We start from the raw sequence: 22593 nt of genomic DNA, 5'->3' as shown, positions 1-22593 counted from the left end.
CACGCTCCCAGTGCCCAGGCCCTGGCTCGGCTCTTGCCCTGGGCAGGTGCGCCCCACAGAGCAGCGGCCCCCGCGTCCCCCCCTCGCCCCCCACCGGGCCCCTGGGACTGGCCGCTCTTCTCCGGGGGCGGGGGAAGGGCGGGCCAAGGGCGGGGCCTCTCGCCCAGGCCACCGCCCTCGCCCCGCGCGCGGCTCCACCGGGTGCAGCGGGCCGGACTGGAGGGGCGGGGACTCGGGAGGGGCCGGAGCGCGGCTGCCGGTGCGGCTGCGGGGGGAGAGGGAGAAGGCGGCGCGTCCCCGGAGGCGTGCGCCCAGACTGCCGGCCGCCGGACCGACGCACGGAGGGAGAGGGCCGGGGGCGAGGTCAGTATCCGGTGGGAGCGCGGGCGGCGCGCGGAGGGGCGGCGGCGCGGGCAGCCGGGAACCCGGGGCAGGGGGCGGGGAGGGCGGCGGCGGGCGCGGGGCCGGCTCCGCTCCGGGGTCGGGCCCGAGACCCTCCCCTGGCCGGTCGGGCGCGCGGCGAGCGCGCCCCGGCCCCGGAAAGCGCAGCCTCCGCTCCCTTCTCCCTCCGTCTCTTTTCTTCCCAATCAGCGAAAATAAACACCCGGGAAGGTAAAACAATAGCGGGGCCACCTGGGACGCGGCGCGCGCGGAGCTCCCACGTTTGGGGCGGGGGCCGGAGCTGGCACCGGGAGTGGCGGCCCCACGTCGGAGCCCCCTCCCGCTGTGCCCCCGCGAAGGGTGGGGCTCCCCGCGGCGCTGGGCTCGGCAGGAGGTGAAGGGAATTCCCTGGAGTGAGGCGTGTGGGCAAAGTATTGCTGGAACAATCGGGCTTCCCGCATTTGCCCTGCTGTGGGCAGGGAAACTGAGGCGGGGGCCGGTGTAGCGACTTGCCCAAGGTCAGAACGCCCGGATTGACTGTCCTGATCCGGGAACGGGACCCAGGCGTCCCGAGCAGCCCAGCGCTCAGCGCCTCTCGGTTTTGCGGCGCTCTTGTTCGCCTTTGATACATCTCTGTTGTGTTTGTTTTAGAAATCTGCTGGCATTGTGGGACCGGCTTCGCCTCGGGGGCCGCAGAACGCCAACTTGCTTCGTGTGTCCTGGGTAGGTGTGGGGCAGGTGGCAGCTCCCTGACCTACCGACATGGATGGAGACGGACTTTTTGATGAAGAAACCCAGACAGTCGGTGCCATTCCGGGGCGATTTAGCTGTCAGAGGTTTTGACAAAACCTGCCCTGTTTCCTTGGGGGAATCCGAATGAGGGAGCTTACAGACACCTTCATTGGGAAGCCAAGGACATTTCTGTATAATCAGTGGATGAAAGGATTTTCTCAGACTCTTTTTTCCCTTTTCCTTGAGGATTAATTCACTGCAATCTACAATTCCAGTGGAAACCGCAAGGCACAGGATGTGGCAGAAGCCTAGAGGGCCTTCAGAATTGTTCTGGACCCTTCTTTTAGCATAGGGGAGTTCAACACAAGCCACTGGCCGCCCCCCTGCCCCCCATCCTGCTGATCTCTTCTCTTTAACCTGTTTTCATTTTTTGAGTTACGTTCTATTTCCACAACTGTCCTCTGGAGCTATAAGTGGATTGCCAGAAATGAGAGATTAAGTGTGAGAGAAGAGGGAGCGTCCTGTGTTGTGTCTCTTCTCTGCTGCCGACATGAAGTGCTTTTTCCCAGTGCTGAGTTGTCTGGCTGTGCTGGGTAAGTGGCTCTGCTTATCAGTGCGATCGATGTGAAAGTTTAACCTGCTGTTGGTTCCTGTAATTCCGTGTGGTTCTTTCCCATCAACACTTGGCTTGGGGGCCACCGGCGCACAGCAGATATGTATCACAGGTTGGAATAGGGTACCAAGAGGCCCTATTCTGACCTGGGAGGAACGGTGAGATATTGTTTGCTGTCTTTAAGAAGGAGGAACATCTACTGTCCTTGAAGTGTCTGTCCCAAGCCTTGCCTTGCGGTGAGATCCCTCCATCTGCGTGTCAGTGGTTTAGGGACTCCATGTGCCTTATAAACTTCAGTGTCTTACCCGCTGTCCACATTAATTCCAAATTCAAAGTGGCAGCGTTATTCTTACTGTGGGGAAAGTTGGTTTGGTGGTAATGATGGAGCGTTTTTTGTTTTGTTGTGCCTTTTGGGGGGGTGGGGAGTAGTCATGGGTGGGGTAGGGTGGCGAAGGGATGCATTGCCCTGCCTGAGTGGCCTGGAGCCTAAAAGTGTTTGAGGATACCAGTCTTATGTCCCCTCCCCAAGGAAACTCAGAGCATAGTTCTGGAAGAGGAGAAACTGGAGGAGGGGAAGCTGCTTGCGTGGGAATGTGTTAGGAATGGTTTTAGTGCCCCTACAGAAGGCCAGAATGCTTAGAGCAGGGTGAGGAACTGTGGTCCCAAGAGGTAAACCCTTGATACCTGCCCTAGGGATCCCCTTCCCATTGCAGAGCCCCCGTCCCCCCTTGCCCATACTTTCTATACCATCAAACATCGGCTTGTGTGTAGTATCTGAGGACACATCTTGGGTCTAGGATAAACTTCCTAGCCAGGATCTGATGCATCCTTTCTGTCCATCTCCCCAGAGCTCGCACAGGAGCCCACCCTCTGACCTCTCTGTGTGGTTCTGTCCCCTGAGTGAAGAGGTCACCATGGCTGCCTATGGTGTCTGCATTTCTGAATCTAGATATTTGGCATTTACAGAGTTTATTCATGACCTGCTGGCAGTGGAGATTGCTCTGATGCGTTGTTTGTATGCTTGTAGGAGTTCACAGTTGGGTGGAAAGAACAGGTTTTGGAGTTTGAAAGCCTGATTTGAATCTGAGCCTCATCGTGATGGTCCTATAAACCTCAGTAAAATGGGATGATACCTCCAAGGACTGTCTTGACAGTGAAAGCCTATAAGGTGTCCTGAATACCTTGACTGCTTTGAAAAATGTCTGGAACACATAATAAACGTGTGCAGTCAGTGATTCTTAAACTTGGGTGCATGTCGTAATCCCAGGGGGAAGCTTTTAAAAGTCCCGATCTCCGGCAGCAACCCCAGACCAATGAAACCAGATTCTCCGGGAGGGTGAGCCAGGCATCAGTCTTTCTGCTCTCCCAGGTAGTTCCAAGTGAAAGAACCAGTGTGTGAGTTCATTAGTGCCAGCCCTGTCCGCCCTGGCACACACTCAGATACAGGGTCCCCTGGCAGGTTCGTCGGTGCCGTGCTCAAGGGTGGGTGAGGATAATGTGTCCCCGTGTCTCCCTTCTGTTCAGGCAGAGTTAAGAAAGCAGATAGCTCTCTGTGCACCAGTCCTGAATATCCCATTGATATTTGTTCATACTGCATTTGTCATTGACTTCGTGTCTGGGTTTAAATCAGTAATTAGTGATTCATGTGGATTCAAGAGGACAAACAAGGAAGGCCCTGGGGAGTTGGAGGAGGTGGTATGGCTAAGTGGGATAGAGGGCTGGGTGGAAGGGTGGGGCCCAGGGCAGGAGAAGGAGCCACCAATGGCAAAACAAGGAAATGGGACATTTGTGCCTTTTGTTTGTTCTGGCTGCTCTAGAAATGGGAGGCCTCCTGCAGGTCCCTCTGCGGCTCGCGCTCTGGGCCACTCTGTGGACTGGTCCTTGGGCCCTGACACTCTTCTCTTGCCTCCCTCTCGCCCCCTTAGAAACAGGTGCCGGGGAGGGAAGGAAAGGAGCCTCAAGGTGGCCGCGAAAGGGAGCACTGGCTGCCGACCAGAGGACCAGCCGTGGGTGAGGGTGGGAAGGTTTAGAAGTGTGGGTGTGTCTGGCGCTTTACATCCTGCTGCTGAAGGCGCAACTTCTCCCATCACTGAGTGACTGTCAGCAGGGGTGGGGAGGGCCTCTTGCTACCCCCCCTGCTAACCTCGGAGAACTGGAGGTGTCTGGGGAGGGAACAAAACCCAGGTTGGGGGTCTTATTTCCTGCTTGCAGTCTGGTGTGGGCTGATTCATGCGTCAGCATTCTTGCTGTGTAATGTAAATTAATGTGTAATGTGAATTTCAAAGAGCAAAGAATCCCAAGGTTTTGTGCTCATGTGGGTCACACACCCAGAATCAAATTTTGTTTGTACAAAGTAGGATGAGGCTAAGTACTCTGCACAGTGGCACGGGTACAGGTGCTGTCAGCCTTCAGAAACAGCAGTTTGAGTCAGAAAGCTGGGTGACAGTCCCTGAGGGCGGAACCGGGGTCAATCTCCCACCTGCCACCAACTCCCTCCGCACCTGTGGACCCACGCTTTGTGCTCCCTTCCTTTGCCAGCGTCGCGGATTTTGGATCAGGTTCCTCCTTTTCGGCCTGTCTGGGGGCTGACTCCTGCCCTTGTGTCTGTCCTCCCCGAAGCCACAGTGACCGCTGTGTCTTGTCTCTTCCTCTTGCAGCGCTGGCTGCCCCACCCAGCTTGGGAGCCACTGGCTGCCACGGCCACCCTTGTGCCAATTCCAGAGCCACCTGATGCCCAGGCCTGGTTGAGCCACGAGGGTTAGTGAAGTCTCCGCTGCTGAGAATGGGCAGAGCCAGAGGGGCAGAAGATGAGAGAGAGAGAGAGAGAGAGCACGAGCAGGGGCTGGTGTGACCGTGGCATGACTGTGGCGTGCGTGTGAAAAAGGAGGGAATGAGGAGAGAGGGAGAGGGGGCCGGGGCTGTGCCAGGCAGCAGCCTGCATGAGTGACAGGGACGTGGCAAAATGACAGCCATGTGGGAGAGACAGACTAGGATTTGTGTCTGCAAGAACAGGAAGGGGACGATCCAGAAAGATGATTGTAAGTTTCAGGCCCTTAAAGCAGATTTTGGTTTTGCATAGCCATGAAGAGTTACGCCTCCTAGGCCAGTGCTGATTGATGTCGCAAACAAGACGGAATAGCTTTAAAAGTGTGAGCCTGGAAAGAGGAGATTGGGACATCTGTGGATCAGCCCAGGAGAACCTGTAGCTGGCTCATGACCATTCGTCGTCTCCTCCAGCGGCGGCAGATTTCATGTGTTGAGTTTGAGAGGCTGCTTGCTTGAATAGGATGGGACCGAGGCAGTGATCCCTTACCACGCTGTTAGCTAGGGAGGAGGCCAGAGGGTTCTTCCAAAAGAGATTGAAGGGAACTTTGATGTTCTGATGAGAGTGAGCTCGGAAGCAGGACTCATGATCAAAGGCAGAAGACACAAGTGAAGCAGCTTGGGGGTGGCCAGGAGATGAGTTCTGAAGATCGTGATTTATGGGTGAACAAACACCGTCCCTAGCAGTTGTTGCAGGGGTGGTACACTGTCCCTTTCCTGGGGACCATTTGACCGGGGTGCCTGAGAAGGGAATTATCAGGAGGACTAGACTGGCTAGCAGGTCTTTCAACTCTGCGAGTTACTGAGTCACCACTCTGCCCCCCAGGCTGTGTTAAGATGCCGCCATGCCCTGCACTTTGCATTGCAGTAAGGGAAGAGCAGTAATGATACCACCTCTCCTAGCTCTGGCCTTGGCTGTGAAGCGAGCCCCGTCTCATGAAGTCCTCCACATACACTCACTGGATAGAGGACTCCCAGCATCACCTGTGTGTAGATGGAGCTACTGAGGTCCAGGGAGGTTAAGGAACCTGCCTCAGGAAGACTACTGTACCAGCTCAATATGGTGTTCCACAGTGGCAGGGATGCAGGCCCCTTCTGTCTTGTCCCTCGTGCATGCCTCCATTCCCAAGGTCATGGCATGATCTGAGATGGCTGTGCTAGCCCCAGCCATCATAAAGGGGGTAAAGGCTTGGTGAAGGGCAAAACTTCATAATTTAAGGACATTTCTGGAAGGTTGCCCTCCCCTCTTCTGCTTATACCCCTGTTGGTTAGAACTTGAGTGCATGACTGTACTCGGCGGCAAGGGGGCCTGAGAAATGGCATCCTTAATTCTGACCAGCTAAAAACTGAGGGTTCCGAGAAGAGAACAGATGTGGGAGGGTCAGCAGTGGCTTGCTGGCTGAGCGACAGAGCTAGTGAGTGACAGCAGAGGGTTTTGAAGCCAAGATCTTCTGGTCCAAAGCCTGTGTTCTTCCATCTCACCAGCTGCCCCTCTGTGACTCTGTGGCCCAGCGCCTGGCCTCTAAGAAGCCTTATCAGGAGGGCGCGAGCCAGATGAGCCAATAGTTGTTACAATGGGAAGCAACGTAAATCTACATACAATCACGCAGGCAGTGTTGTGATTTTAACAGTAGTGACCGTAGTGTTTTTAGTCCACTTGTGTGCCAGTCACTGCTAGACACTTGGCGGAGCAAAGCCCTTCCATACGGAGGACCCTCCCTATCATGTTCACTGCTGTAGCCCCAGAACTCAGCCTTATGCCTGGCACAAAGTAAGTAGGTGTTCAGTTAATTTTTTTAAAAAAGATTTTTATTTATTTATTTGACAGAAGTAGGCAGAGAGGCAGGCAGAGAGAGAGAGGAGGAAGCAGGCTCCCCACTGAGCAGAGAGCCCGATGTGGGGCTGGATCCCAGGACCCTGGGATCATGACCTGAGCCGAAGGCAGAGGTTTTAACCCACTGAGCCACCCAGGTGCCCCTGTTCAGTTCATTTTTTGATGACTAAATGGTTTTGGTATTCTTCCTTGCCCAGGACAAGGAAACTCAAGGCTCAGGGAGCTCAGGTCGTTTTGCTCAAAGGACAAGTGCTAGAGATGGGCAGAGCCTAGATCTGAATCCAAGTTGGGCTCTAGAACTTGTGCTTTTAAAATGTCGACAAACAGGGTGACATTTCATCTTTCTTGGGCCCTGGATCCTTGGGGCAGTATGGTGAAACCTCTGGACCCTTTCCCTGGAGAACATTCTGAAATGTGCAAATAAAAACACATCGGCTAACAAAGGAAATCAATTATATTGAAATATAGTCATCAAAACATTAAACCAATTTATGATTATAGCAATACGCTTCTTTAGTAACACATTAAATAACGAGCCTCTAGCAGCAGGTCCAACAATTATTGTAATTATGGCATAGCGAGGCACGAAAACGGTATGTTGAGGTATCAGTGTCAACCATGATGTGATATGAAAGCATGTGTGATTTTTGCTGTGACAGAGTCACAGGTCCTAGAGACATCGTCATGACGGCTGCCTGCGTCCATAATCAAACATTCACAAAGAGGTCCACATTCACAAAGAGGTTAGTTGAAAATAAAGGCGTATTTTTCTTTCCCATTCAAGTTCCCATAGCTCCTGACTTCTGTTCAAGGACCCCTGTGAAGTGCAAAGTGAAGTTCAGTGTAGGCGGTGGTTGCCGGGAGCACGCTGTGTGAGAGGACTTCATTAGCTTTCCGAAACGGGCAGGGTTTCCATGCGGGGAGCATTCTGTTCCCAGTAGAATCCTCATGGCGCAGAGGAGACAGCAGTTGTAATGGTGGTAGGGTGGCCCTGTAGGGTCTCGAGAAATGACTGGCGGTGGTTTTAGGGTTCAGTTCACCTAGGATGATGAGGGCACACAGAACTGCCTTCGACTGTAAGGAGTTTGGGAGTTGGGCTTAGGCTGGGTCTCCCGGAGCCCAGGCGGACCACTTCCGCTGAGCCCTGGCCTGGAAACTGAATGAAGTGGCGCCATTGCTGGCCTCCCCTGGTCCCTGGCCTCGTGCATCCTCCATTATGGCTCCTTGATTAATATTTTTAGGTTCCTTCGGGAGCTCTTCATTTGCCATGATTGGACACCTGTTTCTTTGCTGCTTGAAAGTGAGCACAGCTAACTCCTCGCGAAGGGTTGGTTTTTAATTTAAGGAAATTTAGGACACCTGTGTGTGAATGCCCCCTGATTTTCAAAGAAATGAGTGGTTGCGTCAAAATCAAGCTTCCATTTGTAGAAAATCACATGTTGCCAAATTCCCTCATCAAGAACGCTTTATTAAGTGACTAATTGTGGGCCACAGTGGTGGGCACTTAACAAAGACCATGGCAATGAACCTCCCTGAACTGGAACCTTCAATTAAGGGAGATTTTGTTTTTTATTTTTGAACTCCGCTTTCTGAAAGGCAAAAAATCGCAAGATGTGGTAGCAAGGATTTATTCCAGAAATTAACTTCCAGGCCACCATCCGTCCAGTCTCTACATCTTCTGCATCTATAATTATAGTAGCAGGAGAGAGTGATGAGCCTCAGGGCACTGCAAGATCCTAAATCAAAGATTAAATTATATTAACTCTACTCAGGCTGGAAAGTGATCAGATGTGTTTGAAAAACCTTTATAACAGGCTTTGTGATAATGAGAGTTGAAACAAAGTTTCTGTCTGATCCTCTATTAACCCTTTAATTAAACTCCCCCCACATATCCTCTTCCTCGTCATCCAGGTGACCCGGGCTTTGCCCAACGTCCCTGTCTTCTAGGCGATGATCCTCTAAGGCCAGCAGTAAAGCAAGCAGTATATCCCTGTGCAAATGGACAGGAAGACAATGACACTATGTGCTCTCCGAGGACAGGTGTCTTGGGGAAGGAGGGGGTGGGCAAGTTTGTTCTTGTTTTCAGCTCAGCAGTAGTAGGGAGGGAACTTCTGTCTAGGAGAGAGATGAGGCTGGAGTAGCTTGTGAGTGAGTGGTCAGTCTGGAAAGGCTTTCTGGAAGAGCTGGAATGTTAGGCATTTCTTGAGTAATAGGACAAGGAGGATCTGGCAGAATTGCGGGGCTGGAGGCCACCATGGGCGCATTGCAGCTGCTTTGAGAAGGTTTCCCAAGGACTAGAGAAGTCTGACGTGAGTGTCAGTGGCTGTTGCCGGAAGGAGCAGTCAGTCAGTTGGCATGACGTCTGGGTATTTGGATCTGAGGTGGAAGGAAGATACCAGAGAGCTGTAAGTGGGTGTTCTGGAGGACCTCTAGAGAAGTAGCCAGGGAGGGTAGGAGGCATTCCTGCAGGTGAGGGTCTAGAGTGGAAGTGAAGGGGACCTGTTCCCCTGTTCCTGTACCAAGGAAAGAGCTTTCATGAATCCATCAGAACATCGTCAGGGCAAAGACATTCTTTTTTTTTTTTTTAAAGATTTTATTTATTTAATTGACAGAGAGAGAGAGCTCATGAGTCGGCAGAGAGGCAGGCAGAGAGAGGAGGAAGCAGGCTCCCCACTGAGCAGAGAGCCCTGTGCAGGGCTCCATCCTAGGACCCTGAGATCATGACCTGAGCCAAAGGCAGAGGCTTTAACCCACTGAGCCACCCAGATGCCCCAGGGCAAAGACATTCTAACAAAATTGTGAACTCAAAGAAATGCGTGGCCTCTTCCCCTTGACTTTCTGGTCCCTAGGCCTTCCCTTTATTAAAACGGGGCAGGGGATTGGGGGAGAATCCGATACCAGTTGTGTGTTCTTTCCCCAAATCTGATTCTTTGACGTTTGGGAGCATGTTCAGGATTGCCTAAACTTGGCCTTATTTTTGTGTGTTTAATACTGTTTTTGTCTGTAGCACCCATTTTCCCATTCTTTGGAGGGCGCTCCATGCCTCCTTTGTCTTGGTGACTTCTGAGAACACAGTCTCTGCCCTCAGGGCTTTGGATCCCGGCCTGTGGCGTGCTGGCAACAGAAATGTGTCATGAGGCAGGCTGTTGGCCTCCTTCTCACGGACCCCTTTTTATTAACTTCCCTTCCCTCAGGCGCCCATCCATTTGAAGTCTTCTGTCTCTCAGCATTAAGTAGTAATTAATCTGTTTCTCCTACGTGGTAACCACTGTGATTGCTCGCTCTTGCTCTAGTGATACTCTTCAGCTCTAAAGCAACATTAATCTGACACGCCGTGACCAAAGGACGCACATGGCTTTATCTGTTGGGTACCTTAGCCCTGTATCTGCAGTGTAGGGGAAGTGGAGTCATTGTCGGGTGTTTTGAAATGTCTGAGGCGGCCAGCTTTCCTACCCCACATGTTACTTTGAGAGCCCCAGGTCCTTGGATAACCTAGACGGTGTTTGCCCATTTGTTGATTGTATCAGTGACCTTGACTGACTTTGCTAGGAAGGACTTTCAGTATGGAGCTGAAGAACCAGCCATTGCTGTAGGTCAGTCCACACTTGTCCTGTTCAGGGACAACCTCCTCCTCTCTCTTTTTTTTTTTTTAAAGACTTCTAGAGAAGTTTCACAACTTCTTAGATGTAACGATCCTATCAATCTTAAATTTACTGAAGACTTGATTGGAATTAACTCATAATTTAAAACAACAAATAAAGTGTTGAGGGTATAATATTGTATAAAAATAAGATGATGAGAGATTGGTTTCAATTTCAGAAGGTAGCTTCTATTGTTTGCTTTGTTTTTTGGATTTTAAGTTGTTGACAGAGATAACAGGGGAATATAGTTGTGAATAAAAAATCTAGACAGTGGAGATGGAGGGTAAAATGTGAAAGTTCCCCTCTCCACCCTATGTCCCTTACTGAGTCTGATATATATTCTTTACAGTGTGATAAATATTCTTCCAAATCTTTTTTTTAAATAATTTCTATGCATATATTCACACCAATATAGATTTTTTTCTGACAGAAATAGAATCATACAGAACATATTGTTCAACAACTTGATTTTAAAGGGGTGATTTACCTCACTATTTTTTTAGGCTTAATTTTATGGCCATATCAGAACTGATTTGGTTATTTTATAGCTAGTTGGAACTGTAATTTGTGAAATCATTGGGGAGTAGTGAGCCTCATTCAATAGCTATATCACGGAATAATTTTGTCTTGCCGTATCAAGAGTCATAATATAAACACTACCCTTAAATTTTAATGTACTTAATGAAAAGAATCGACTTGTTTGTTCTGAGTATTTTCTCCCAAACACATACATACATTTAACAAATTAGGTACACACATATTTTGTTGACTGTTTTAGTTATAATTTTGAAATTATGTTGAATTCAAATGAAGCATATTTAAAACTTGTTAAGAGAATAACCATAAATATTGGGTTTGGGATCTAATTCAGTCAAGTTTCATATTTTTTCCTAGACTGGGGGGAAAATGAGGGAAGTTTTCCTGCATTTTCAATTCCCCAATGATTCTTCCATTTAGAACGAACTGGACTACCGTAACTGCTGAGGTTACCGGCTACCAGACGTTTAAGACCCAAAAGAACACTTTTTTTCCCCTCTATCCCTGCGGAAGCAGCTATTTCTGTAAAAAAAGATTATCATTTCAAAGTGTTGGGTTACTTCTCAGGTTCACTGGTCTGACTTTCTTTCAATCCCTGGAAGCAAAAGCAGGTTTCTTGGATCGGTCATCTTTAGACCTGATTTTTAAAATAGTGCCCATTTTGGAGGGATGCTGGTTGGATTCATGTATCGTAGTCAACCCTTCTTCAGCATCGGGGTTTGACCTGCTCTTCCCCAACCGGAGACTGCTGTTCTGCTAGAAACCACTTACACGACTTTCCTAGGAAGACTTTTGATCTATTCATCCAGCAGATATTCAAGTGTGGACTCCAAGCAGCCCCTCATTCGGTTGCCTCCCATAACTAAGAATGGAAAGGTAAAATCGTGAGAAACATTTTAAAAAGTCACAGGATCTGTATTTTTAATCTTAATAAATAGAAAAATTAATTAATAACACTCTGACGTGGGGGAACTCTTTTCTGTCCCTGAGGTATGTCTTTTCTCTTACTATTACTGAACATCTTTTCCTCCTGGTTTTTTTCAACTCTGCTTTAGCAGCTGTGAATTACATTTGCCCCCTCGGCCCCGACAATGGCCTCTGAAGGAGTAAGACATGAGTGCCACTGATTGGGGGTGACTGGGGTGGGTGGCCCCGCGAGCGCAAATTCTTTCTTTTGAAAATACACAAATATCCCAAGTCCTGGATACGTGGAATGTCCTTACTTACTGCTGCGGATATTGTCTGTCTCTGGGAATTGGGAATTTCATCCTCAGCTCTGAATTTCTAGGAAGCCAGAACAAAAGAAAAATAGAGCAATCACATACATCCCTTCATGCCGGAGGCGGCTTCCACACCAGGGTTTCTCCTGAGGACCCTTCATGTGGGGGCTGTGGTGGTGGTAAGCTCCATGTGTCTCCTGTCTTATACTCCTCCTCCCTACTTTCCTACAGAGTGGCTCCCCTCGGGGAGCCTTGTCGGGGCAGGCTGTGGGGACAGCTCAGGGCCCCCTCCAGTGTTGGGCCTGGGTTCCAGAAACTGTTGTGTCTCCTCAGGGTGGTCCAGGCTCTTCCAGGCCTGCACCTTGCCAGATGCTGTCCTCTGACCCAGGGCTGCTACCCCTAAGCATTCATCGATCATTGCTTCCCCTTTCTCCACCAGTCCCCCAAGTCACAGGTTCCAGGCAGGTTGGAAACTGTGCTGGGTGGGAGTCACCCCAGCTCCAAAGCTGGTGGCTGCTGCTCCCCAGAGCGTCTGGATGGAGCCCTCCTCCTCCCCGTAGGCAGCGCTTTTCCAAGGCCTTCCTGGTGTGCCTCATCGGATTTGTTCCGTGCTGGTTTTGTGTTGGCTGGGAGTTGGCTGGTCTTTTGGGGGTTCTGCTTCCCACATGGACACGTCGGTTAGATTATCAGAGATGGCATGTGGAGTCATTCTAGGCTTCTCCTGAATCTAGACCACCTTTTAGGATGCTATTTAGAGATGATTTGCTAAATAGTGTCTTAAGGTCTTCTGATGTTTTAGTATCCAAGGAAGCATGCTGGACAGTGTTGCCATCTGCCTTCTAGTCTTCCATTACCAACAAGCAAGCTTGCATCTGAGTGCCCTGCCTAGCTCTTTCTTTGTCCCTGTGTCAGAATGGGCTGTGGCCCCCTGCTGGGGGTCCTGGTACCTTGCTGGCTGGAGGAACAGCATCTGAAGCTCTGTTCTCAAACGTATGATTCCAACCTTTCTGAGCAGCTCTCTACCCGCTGGTGAACTTCTGGAAGAGAGAAAGTAGATTAAGAACTCATGTGCCTCTGGGCTTGAATGTATTTGGAGAGAATCCTTAGGGATCTCCTGTGTAATCCTCTTCTCTTAAAGGGCAAGTGTTCTGGCCTGGGCTGGGGGAGTGGAGGGACTGGAGACCACCCCTCACAGAGCAGAGAGGGAGTCTGGTGTACGCAGCCTTTGTTTTAAAATGAAAACATGACGTAATACAAACATTTGCTTTTCCACTTTTGCCCCCCCTCCCCCCATCACCACAGAAGAGCTGTAATTTTCCATATTTGGAATTTGGGGAGAGCCAGGCCTCCTTTGAGGACAAGGCCAGATTCAATCTATGCTTTGGGGGAAAGTAAGTGAATACGAGAGAGCCTTGAGGGCTGCGGTATTTATGGTGAGTCTGTGATTACTGCATGTGCCTCCTTGTCATAATTTATTCAGCAGCCCCCGATGTCCCAGAGCTGGTGCTGTGCCCATCAGTAATCTGACTCTTGTTTCCTTCTGCCTATTTTCCCTTTTGCAAATGTATAGGTCTTCAGCTTTAATCAAGTAGGCTTTTACTCTGTCATCTGTAACGGGGATGACTGAAGTCATGTGGAGGATTTTAAGTATCTAATCTCTTAAGACATTCAGAGCATAATCTCCTCCAACCCCGATCATCCTGCCTGCATCCACGAGATTTGCGAGGTTCTGCAGAGGAGGCGGGATGGGGACTCTGGCATCCTTCGGAGGGTCCGGCCTCCTCCTTGCTGGCGACAGATCTTTGTTGGCTTTCGGCCTGGGGAGAGGGCCTGCTGATCGTTTGCCATGGCAAGAGCGTTCGAGATGCTCCGTGAATGTGACCAGCGTGTCAGTAAATCTCAGAGCCGGTGCAGAGGACGAGAGGCCAAACACGCAGGAAGATACCAGCCAAGTTCACCGATGTCTGAGCAGTGTGTCTGGGGCTGGCTCTCTCAGACAGGCTGCAAGATAGACAAGAGGCCTGTTGGTCAGTGCTGTTCACCGACATTTGTCATTATGTTATAGCAGGTCAATCAGAAAGATCAGGGGGTGCAGGTTCTACAGTTTTCACGTGCTTTGCTTAGAAATGGGACGTGACTTTGTGTGTGTGTCATTGATTAGACTAAATTGGATTACGGTCACTCTTCAACATGAGTGCCCGGTTTAGCACTTTTTTTTTTTTTTTTTTTAAATTTAATTGACAGATCACAAGTAGGCAGAGAGGCAGGCAGAGAGAGAGGAAGAAGCCGACTCTCTGCTGAGCAGAGAGCCCGATGCGGGGCTTGATCCCAGGACCCTGAGATCATGACCTGAGTCAAAGGCAGAGGCTTTAACCCACTGAGCCAGCAGGCGCCCCTTACAGTCACTCTTCAGATTGTCATTTCTTGCTGTGCTGTTTTCAACACTTTCGGTGGTTAGCTCAGGTTCTCGCTGTCAGAAGTGTCTTCCTGGAAAGGAGTTTGGTGAATATTCCCGCAGTGCAGACTTTGGTACTCTCTTTCCATATGATGGTAAAATCCCTAAAAATGGAGACTAATGAGGATTAGTTTAAAATTAGAAAAATGTTTGAATTACCAAATATTTTCCAAGAACTTCACTGTTATTACTTTTAAGTAAATACTGTAACTCAAACGAGGCTAATAGAGCGCCTTAATAAAAGATCCTTGGGGATCCTGCTTCAGGAGAGAAATAAGAATGATTTGCAATTAGCGTACCAATTGTTTATGTAAATGGAGTTTCTGAAAAACTGGATTGTGCATGAAAACAGTTTGTTCTCTTAAGTATTTTAAGTAGTCCCTGTGAAACCCTGTGTATGTTCGCTGCCGGTAGACTCTGTATGGTATACAGACCTTTTTCGCGAAGACCTAATTCAACCCTATTAGCAATATCAGAACTCCCAAGTTAGTCAAGGCCTTGATCTTACCCTCCCCCCACCCCCATGCTGCTGCAGCACCTGCGCTTACCTATCTTAACATGAATCAGTAAGTTGAGCAAATATCTGATCTTTTCTGCCACGTGCTTGGCAGTGTGTTATATAGAAAAGACAACGATCACCATCCTTGTGTAGCTTTATAGGCTAGCAAGGAAGTCAAGCAGTCCACAAATAAACACACATATTGTTAATTATAGGAACGAAGCTAGACAGTATGTTACTTTCTAATGCACGGTCTAATGCATTAGACTGTAAGCCCCATGAGCACAGGGACTCTGTGGGTGTTGTCAGCCACGGTGTCCCAAGCCCTTCCTAGCCTGTTGCCTGGCATGGAGGAGATACTAGATTGAGTTGTGCAATATTGCCCCATTTGTAGGTCAGCAACAGTTGAATATCAGCAGTGTCATAAGGTTCAACGTAATAGCTCTTCAGTCAATATGTATTGAATTTTGAATATGTATTATAATCCGCTGAGCTCTTAGAGTACGCTGCATTTAACACAGTTCTCGTTAGCCAAGGAGATGACCGCTATGGTACTGGAGAAGGAACTCTGAAATTTCCAGGAGCCAAAACTCGCGGCCCTGTGATGTCAGGTAGTACGTGTTTTGTGGTACGTGTGTTTTCTGTGCAGTTCTTGGCATATTTCCCAGCCTCAGGTGGAGGCACGTGTATCTGGGGCCCAGAGTGCTATCTGTGGCCCAGAGACCAGAAGAAAGTGCTGGAAAGCTGAGATGAAGACAAAGATCTGAGCAGGGTTGCCCAAGAGGAATGAGGGATGAGAGCCCCATCGGGGCAACCGAAGGGGCCATCTCTTTAGTCCAGAGGAAAGGGAATGCTTGCATTTCCAGCCCAGACCTCACGCGGTCTCATAGTCAACAGATCCATGTGTGCCCACAAAGTGCTTGGTGACTCGCTAGGCACTGATAGCCCTCATTGTGAGCTTCATTTGTGCCTGCCAGGTTGTGGGCTGGTCTTGTAGATCACGGGCCCATTGGAGGCAAGAGTTGAACTGAGGAGAAGGCCCAGCTGGGCCCTGCTGGGAGAAGCCCAGGGCTCTGGCCCGTGGCCTACTCCCTATCCAGGGAACTGGGAGTTGGGCCCAGCCTAGGGCTGGGACCAGAGCTTCCCAGACCTCCTCTGCTGAGTACTTTTTTTGCATCTGATTGGATTTATTGGCCCTCTTTCCGGTTTCTCTGCACAAATGTCCAATTGTGCCACTCCATTGTAATGCTCACTATTTTCTCACACCCACAGGATAATTTCTAGTTTGGCTCAATGGCACAGCTCGCTGTTGAGCGTCTTATGTGCCAGCACAGGATGGGGGTGGCGAGTTCGGAAAACACAAATGTGTTTTGTTGGTCCCAGCCTATGGCAGACCCTTGGTTACCTCCACAACAGCTGTTCTGTTCTTGACGGCAGAGCTCTCTTTTGGTTTCAAAGTCATGTCTCTCTTCCGGTACCCCTCAAGGAAAAGTGACCCCACCTCTGGCTCCAGAGTAAAAGCTGACCAATCTAAGCCAGTTATGGAGACCCGAAGTTTAGACGTGAGTGAGTGACAGAGTCGTTCGTGGCCAGTGAGATACGAGGAGAAGATCGCTGTGGTGATTCTAGGAAAAATGTCTTCTCTTAGAAACATAGAAGTAGGACAGCTCCTTCCACTAGAGTCTTGGAGACGAGGCAGCCATCATGTCACCATGAGGAAAGTAAAGCTGTTAAGCCGTTAGAGGGAGAGGATCCAGAGCCACTGAACGCTGAGCAGGTCGAGCTCCGTACTTCCTGTCTTCTCTGTTTCAGCCAGTTGAGTTGGTGTTTTCTGCTACTTATAGTCGAAGGCCACCTGTATTAGACACTCCCTCAGAGGAGCAGGACGTAGGATTTATTCATAACAGTACAGTTCAGCTGATCATCAGAAGGCACTCTCTTCAGAGCCAGTGCTGAGCCCTCGGGTAAGCCAGAAAGGAGGGAGCTAAGTCCATGGGTAGGCAAAGCTGGAGCGAGGCAACTGTGTTTGGACTGGATCCTGAGGTGGGATTAGGATTTGTGTGGGAAGAGCAGAAGGGCATTCCGGGCAGCGGATGGCATGAGCAGGCCTGCAGGGACAGGAGTGGACGTGGCACTGCTGGAGAACAGTTGAGATTATGTCCTGACTAATGCCACAGTCAGATTCTAGAGCATGGCCAGCTGCAAGCTCAGAAGGTGACCCTTGACCCATGCAGTGGAGAGAGGGTTGGGAGCAGGGAAGAAGCTGGGAAAGGGGACCTTGAGGGATAAGGGGAGGCAGCCATGTACCAGGCTGGTCAGAAGGGGAGATGGGAAAAGCCAAATGGAATAATTCAGTTCCAGGTGGTGAGATGCGAGGTGAAAGTGGTAGGCAGGGGAGGAAGATAGCAGAGGAAAATGGGAAAGGAATAAAATAACTGCTGAGAGAAGGCTTGATTGAATGTGGCGCAAAGGGGAAGTCTAGAAGCTGCCTCCAAGTGTCTGGGTGTATGGCTTGGGAAATGACATAAAATGGAAATTTGAAAGAGGGGATCGAGTTTAGGACGATGCTGTCTGGTCTCTGTCACCGGGCTTTTGAGGTGATGATGGAAGATCTAAGCAACGGGACCTTGAATTCTTCTCAAAATACGGGTTAGGCCTTGGGAATGAGAGACCGGGACTTAGGATGATGTGGCCGAGATAACACAGATCTGTACACACTCCTCCAGGTTCGCAGTGTTGCGGGGTCAGTGAGATGGGTGAGGAAGTAACAGGCGTCATCTGGGGAAGGAAGGCAGCTAAGAGCTGGTACTCCTGCATTTCTTCCCTTCCCAGCCCCCCCCCCCCACCCTCCCACCCAGCCGGAACATGCTTGGTACTGAGGGGCAGGGACCGTGCGTGTGGCCACGAGGGGAGGAGGGCCTCCTCCCAGCATCAGACTTCACTCGCTCTGCCTTTGGCTGGGAGAGCATCATGGAAGCTAGATCTGCTGTTGTAATGGGGTGGCATTGCTAACTGCTGTTTGTGTAGGATCCAGTTGCTATGGGGTCTTCACGTTACATTTTTTTTTTTTAAGATTTTATTTATTTGACAGAGAGAGAGAGTGTAAAAGCACAAGCAGGAGGAGGGGCAGAGGGAGAGGGAGTGGCAGGCTCCCCGCTGAGCGGGACCCTGAGATCATGACCTGAGCCTAAGGCGGATGTCTGTCCCAGCCGTCCAGGCGCCCCTTCAGGTTACACTTTAACACCTCCTCCTGCCATGGTTTGCTCAGAGGTCTGTGTTGAGTGGGCTGCCCCTCCTTCTCCCTCTGGGGCTCTTCGGTGTTCTTGCAGGGCGAGTCCACTCCTTGCTCCTGTCCCCCAAGGCTGTTTAGCTTCCCAGGATAGGGGCTCCCTGCTCAGGAGCGGTGTTGGGGAGACGGCTGCTCTCTCCACAGATTCCAGAAATGTCAAGTGGCTGGTATCCACTGGCGACCAGCTTGAGTGTCTCAGTCATCAGTGGAACTGGACTTGGAGCTTCAGGGAGAAGTTCCAGACCTCCAGCTTAGACCCAGCACAAGGTGCTTTTTAATCTTTCCTGTTCTCCAAAGAGGGGAAGTGTGTCTTTTCTTCAAGGCTCAGGAGCGTGGAGCGAGGCCCCTGGACGAGGCCAGTCTTTGTTGCAGCCCGGAACACACTGGGCCTGGCTGACTCCCATTATTTTCCTCAGGGCAGGGGCTGGGAGGCAGGGCTGGGAGGCATCTGGGATCTGGTTTTCATCAGGCATCGAGTAAAAGTGCAGATGCCCAATCTGATCTCGCTTTAAACAAAGCAGAGTTAGTTGCAAGGGAAGGGCTTTTGTGAGGCGCCTCTCCTGCTCTGGGTGTGATCTCTGGGGTGTCCTGTTTCTCGTCTCACTGAAAACTTTGAGCCCACAAATACCCAGAGGAAAGCCCTTGAGGCAGGGGTGGGGGTGGGGCCGGAGAGCCACCATGGACTCCTTGGACCCTACCCCCTAGAAGTTTCCAGCTTCTCCTGAATTTGAAAACTTAAAGGCATGAAAGGGCCATCTCTCTGTTTTTTAAAAAAATTTTTCCTCGTCTTCCAGCAACACAGAAGTGTCATAAATATCTGTCGGTGCCATTCTGTTCCTGGGCAGCCACTCTTGCTTTCCCCTTTGCTCTCCCTGCTTCCTCTGACAGGCCTTGGAGGTCCAAGTGTCATCCCAGGAGGAAGATGACACGGAAGCCATCTGTCAGCCTGGCCTTTCCCTTGTCCATCTGTCCTTCCAGTCATCCTTCCATCTGTGCACCCAGCCAACATTCAATAAGCATTTGTTACTGAGCCAGCAGTAGGATTTGGGGCAAGCTACTTAACCCTTCTAAGCTCCCATTTATTTCCTCTTCTGTAAAACAATAGGAGCCACTCATGGGGGTTAGTGTCACAATGGAATGGGGCCCAGGGAGGAGAGCGCCTGAGCGCCCGCCATGTGCCGGGGCCTGGTCCGTGCTCAGGAAACTGTACTTGGCGCTCAGGGCCTGGGCGCCTCCCTGGTCAGCTGACCGGCTGCAGGTTGCCTTGGACGCCGGTGGCCATTTGGAGATTGGATTTAGGCCACAGTACATAGTTGCCAGGCCATAAATGCAGGACCTTTGGACCCCACTGTCGCATTCCTTGGGATATCTTGCTGCTCTTGTCCCAATCTTGGCGGGGCCGCTGCGGCCGGGCTCCAGAAGTCTCCGGGCCTTGACGTCATTTGAGGTTGAGAGCGTGGGCCACTTTGAGGGGGGGTTCCTCAGCCCGCTGACGGGGCTGCACTGCCTGGGTCTCACCTGCCCACGTGCCTCACCTTTTCTCGCCGCCTGTCACACCTCTGCCTCTGAATGTTGCCTTTCTACGATACGTGAGCCATTTTCCTCTCCAGCCCTCTCCATCTGCTCGAGCTCCTGCTCCCCTCGGGGCTCCTGTTCTCTTGCCTGTTCTTTAGGGTTTCCTTCATATTGCTCGTTTTCCGGGACTTTGAGGGAGCCGCGTCGATGTCATCTCACGTAGCACGCTGGGTTTTAGGGAAAGAACCTGGGTGGGTGTTTGAGTGTCGGGGAGCTGCAGAGTATCTGATTAGAAGGTCCTGGGAAGTGAGCTGTTTGTCGCCGGATGGCATGCCAGGAAGGGTTTGGGGAGAGCCGGGAGGAGGCATATGCTGTCAGCTACCAGGCTTGCCTGCCGGTGGCAGTGGCTCAGGACCGGAGGCGCCCCCGTTGGCTCCCCTGCCTTCTTCCCTTGTCGTCCCAGCTTCCTCGTCGTCCTCCTCTGTTTCTGCACTGACCGCTCACTCCTGCCTCTGGCAGCCTTGGCGTCCTGTACGTGCTCTGACGTGGCCCCTCTCTGCCTCATTCCTACTCTCCTCAGTGACTTGAGGAAATTCTCGCCTTCACTCTGTATGAACCCAAAACGAACCCTGCCTCGGCTGGTAAGTGTATTGTGCTGGGAGGGACTTCTCCAGTACAGTGAGACACCGAAGAGCTGGCACCGTTCACTTCCAAGCCTTTTACGGTTCCTCGAAGTCCTGCAGACCTGTCCTTTCTTTGACCCCAGCCCACAGAGGCTTCTAGCTCCTTCTGAAGAGAACGATAAATAATGGCATGTACCCAGAAGCCAGGCAGAGGAATGCACTGTCCTGGCGCCTGGGGAAAGGGCCGGGGAGTGGCCGAAGCTGGTGTTCCAGGTCACAGAGCCCCAGGGTTCAAGCAGCAGTGGGAACAGGCTGCAGTGGGTTATGAAGGAGACTTTGTCCTGCTCCAGCTCGGCTCTGTGTTTAAGCCGGGGACGGGAGATGATGCAGTTGTGGGCAGGCTCTTGCTGCACGACCTCTTATTAAGGTGGAGGAAATGAGAGGCCTGGAGGCCCCAGCCAGGCTGGCCTTGTGCAAAATGGTCCACAGAGGTCGGGCCCTCGCCACCCTCTCCGTGCTGGCCTCCGTCTTCCCTCCAGCCCCATAAGTGGCTGCAGCTGCAAGCTTCCTTCCACCCGCCGTGCCCCATTTGGGCTGTAGGCCCCCATCCTTGTCTGGCTGGGCCCAGCTTTTGTCCCTTGCTCTCCCCAGGAGTTCAGTACTTGACCGAGTCCTCTGGCTCATCCTTGACCCTGGTTGACTGCGGGGTTTACCGCACCGGTAGCGTGGGTCCTTTGCATCCAGGAGGGAAGCAGAAGCAGACATCAGTTGAACTCCCATGTCAGTCCAGGCTCTGTGCGTTCTCTGACCTCATCCCTATGGTTTCAGGTCTGAGGACTGTCACACAGCCCCCTGTCCAGATCGGGCATCCCTACAGTTTCAGGTCTGAGGACTGTCACACAGCCCCCTCTCCAGATCAGATAGTCAGGGCACAGCAGGGTCCTGTGACTTCTCCAAGTCACGGCCAGCAGGGGCCCCTTCCTGCTAAGGAAGAGGAACTGAGTAATGTTCTAATCACTTTATTGTGGTGTTATTAATGTATAGCAGAATTAAGTGTCGAATATGCTGTTCTCTGTGTGCTGACAGATGCAAACGTTCATGTAAACCACCGTCACAACCGAATAGAGAGCTTTCCTGTCACCCTAGAAAGTCCCCTCCTCACACCACCAGGCGCAGTGGCCCCGGGCCTGGTTTCTGTTACCACAGTGTTGCCCTGGCTGGAGCGTGGGCCATGCAGAATCCCACAGTCTGGAGCCTTTTGAATTTGGCTTCTCTCCTTCCGCATTACGCTTTTCCAGTTCATTCACGTGGTTGTATAGATGTACTTTAGTTTTTTGCTGAGCAGTATTCCGTGCTACGGACAGATCACAGTGCATGATGAACAAAATGTCCCGTGGGCGGACATTTGGGTTGTTTCCAGTTTGGGGTGATCATAAATAAAGCTGCTGTTTCACGTGTGAGTCTCTGTGAGGATACAGGCTTTCATTCGTCTTGGGTAAATTCCAGGAGCGGGATTGCTGGGTCCTACGGCAGCGAGAGTACGTGTAACCTTATAGGAAACTGCCAGATTGTCTCCCCAGGTGACTGTGCCACCCCACATGCCCACTGGCAGCGAGTGAGGGGGACCTGACACCACTGACTTCTAGACTGGGGTCTTTCTGGTCACCCAGCCTGTAGGGTCACTAGCTGCTGTGATGTAAATTACTTCATAATCATAGTAATCTGCCCTCTGGGTTCATGCTTTCTCTTTATTTTTCTTTTGCCTTTTAAGGAGTTGTTTGCTTTTAAATTTATTCAGATCAGTGAGCCAATTCCAAAAACCCCAGAACCATTTTAGAAGACACGTATTTAAGACTCGGTTCTTCTAGAACCATGCTAGGTACAAAAATCACTATCAGATAGGGTCTCCTAAGAAAAAAACCTGTAAGTACTTACAACATGAACGTGTATGTGTGTATGCATGCGTATGTGGATATGTACATGTACACATAGATATGAATGTGTGTGATGTTCACACAGACACACACATAAAGAGATTTAAATTTTGGAATGATTCTTGCGGTTGTGGGGTTGGCAAGTTTGAAGTCTCTAGGGCAGGCCCACATACTGGAAATGCAGCAGGATTTTACCCTGTGGTCTGAGGCTTGATTTTTTTCTTTACTAGGATGACTTTCATTTTCCCTCTTGAAGATTTCAGCCGAGTAGCTGAGAGCCACCCATGTTCTCAAGGGTTAGATCCTCTAAATTCCACGGTTCTTGGATGTGTTTGGTTCCATCACTGGCTGCTGTGGTGGCAGGTTATAGTAACAAGTTACTGAGCCCGCCTTTTCAGTGCAGGATTTCTGGAAAAGTTGTCATGTTTGGAGCCAGATGAGGTCCTAGAAAAGTAGAGAGGTTTTCTCCATGTGGCCCTCAGCGACTCAGGGCAGCC

General features: G+C 50.8%; 1 protein-coding gene across 2 annotated transcripts in view; it reads left to right on the top strand.

Moving 5' to 3' along the window:
* Positions 1-241: 241 nt before the first annotated feature.
* Positions 242-22593, top strand: part of IGSF3 (immunoglobulin superfamily member 3) — a 94279-nt gene continuing 71927 nt past the window's right edge. For both annotated transcript variants that reach the window (XM_059375849.1, XM_059375848.1), the window contains exons 1-2: positions 242-363; positions 1033-1706. In XM_059375849.1, coding sequence (XP_059231832.1) covers positions 1664-1706 — 43 coding nt within the window. In that variant the 5' untranslated portion in view covers positions 242-363; positions 1033-1663. The remainder of the gene's footprint in view (positions 364-1032; positions 1707-22593) is intronic.

The sequence above is a fragment of the Mustela nigripes genome, chromosome 14, assembly GCF_022355385.1.
Source record: "Mustela nigripes isolate SB6536 chromosome 14, MUSNIG.SB6536, whole genome shotgun sequence".
Classification (NCBI taxonomy): Eukaryota; Metazoa; Chordata; class Mammalia; order Carnivora; family Mustelidae; genus Mustela; species Mustela nigripes.
Note: the sequence above shows the minus strand (reverse complement) of the source record. Positions and strands in the feature narration are given on the sequence as shown.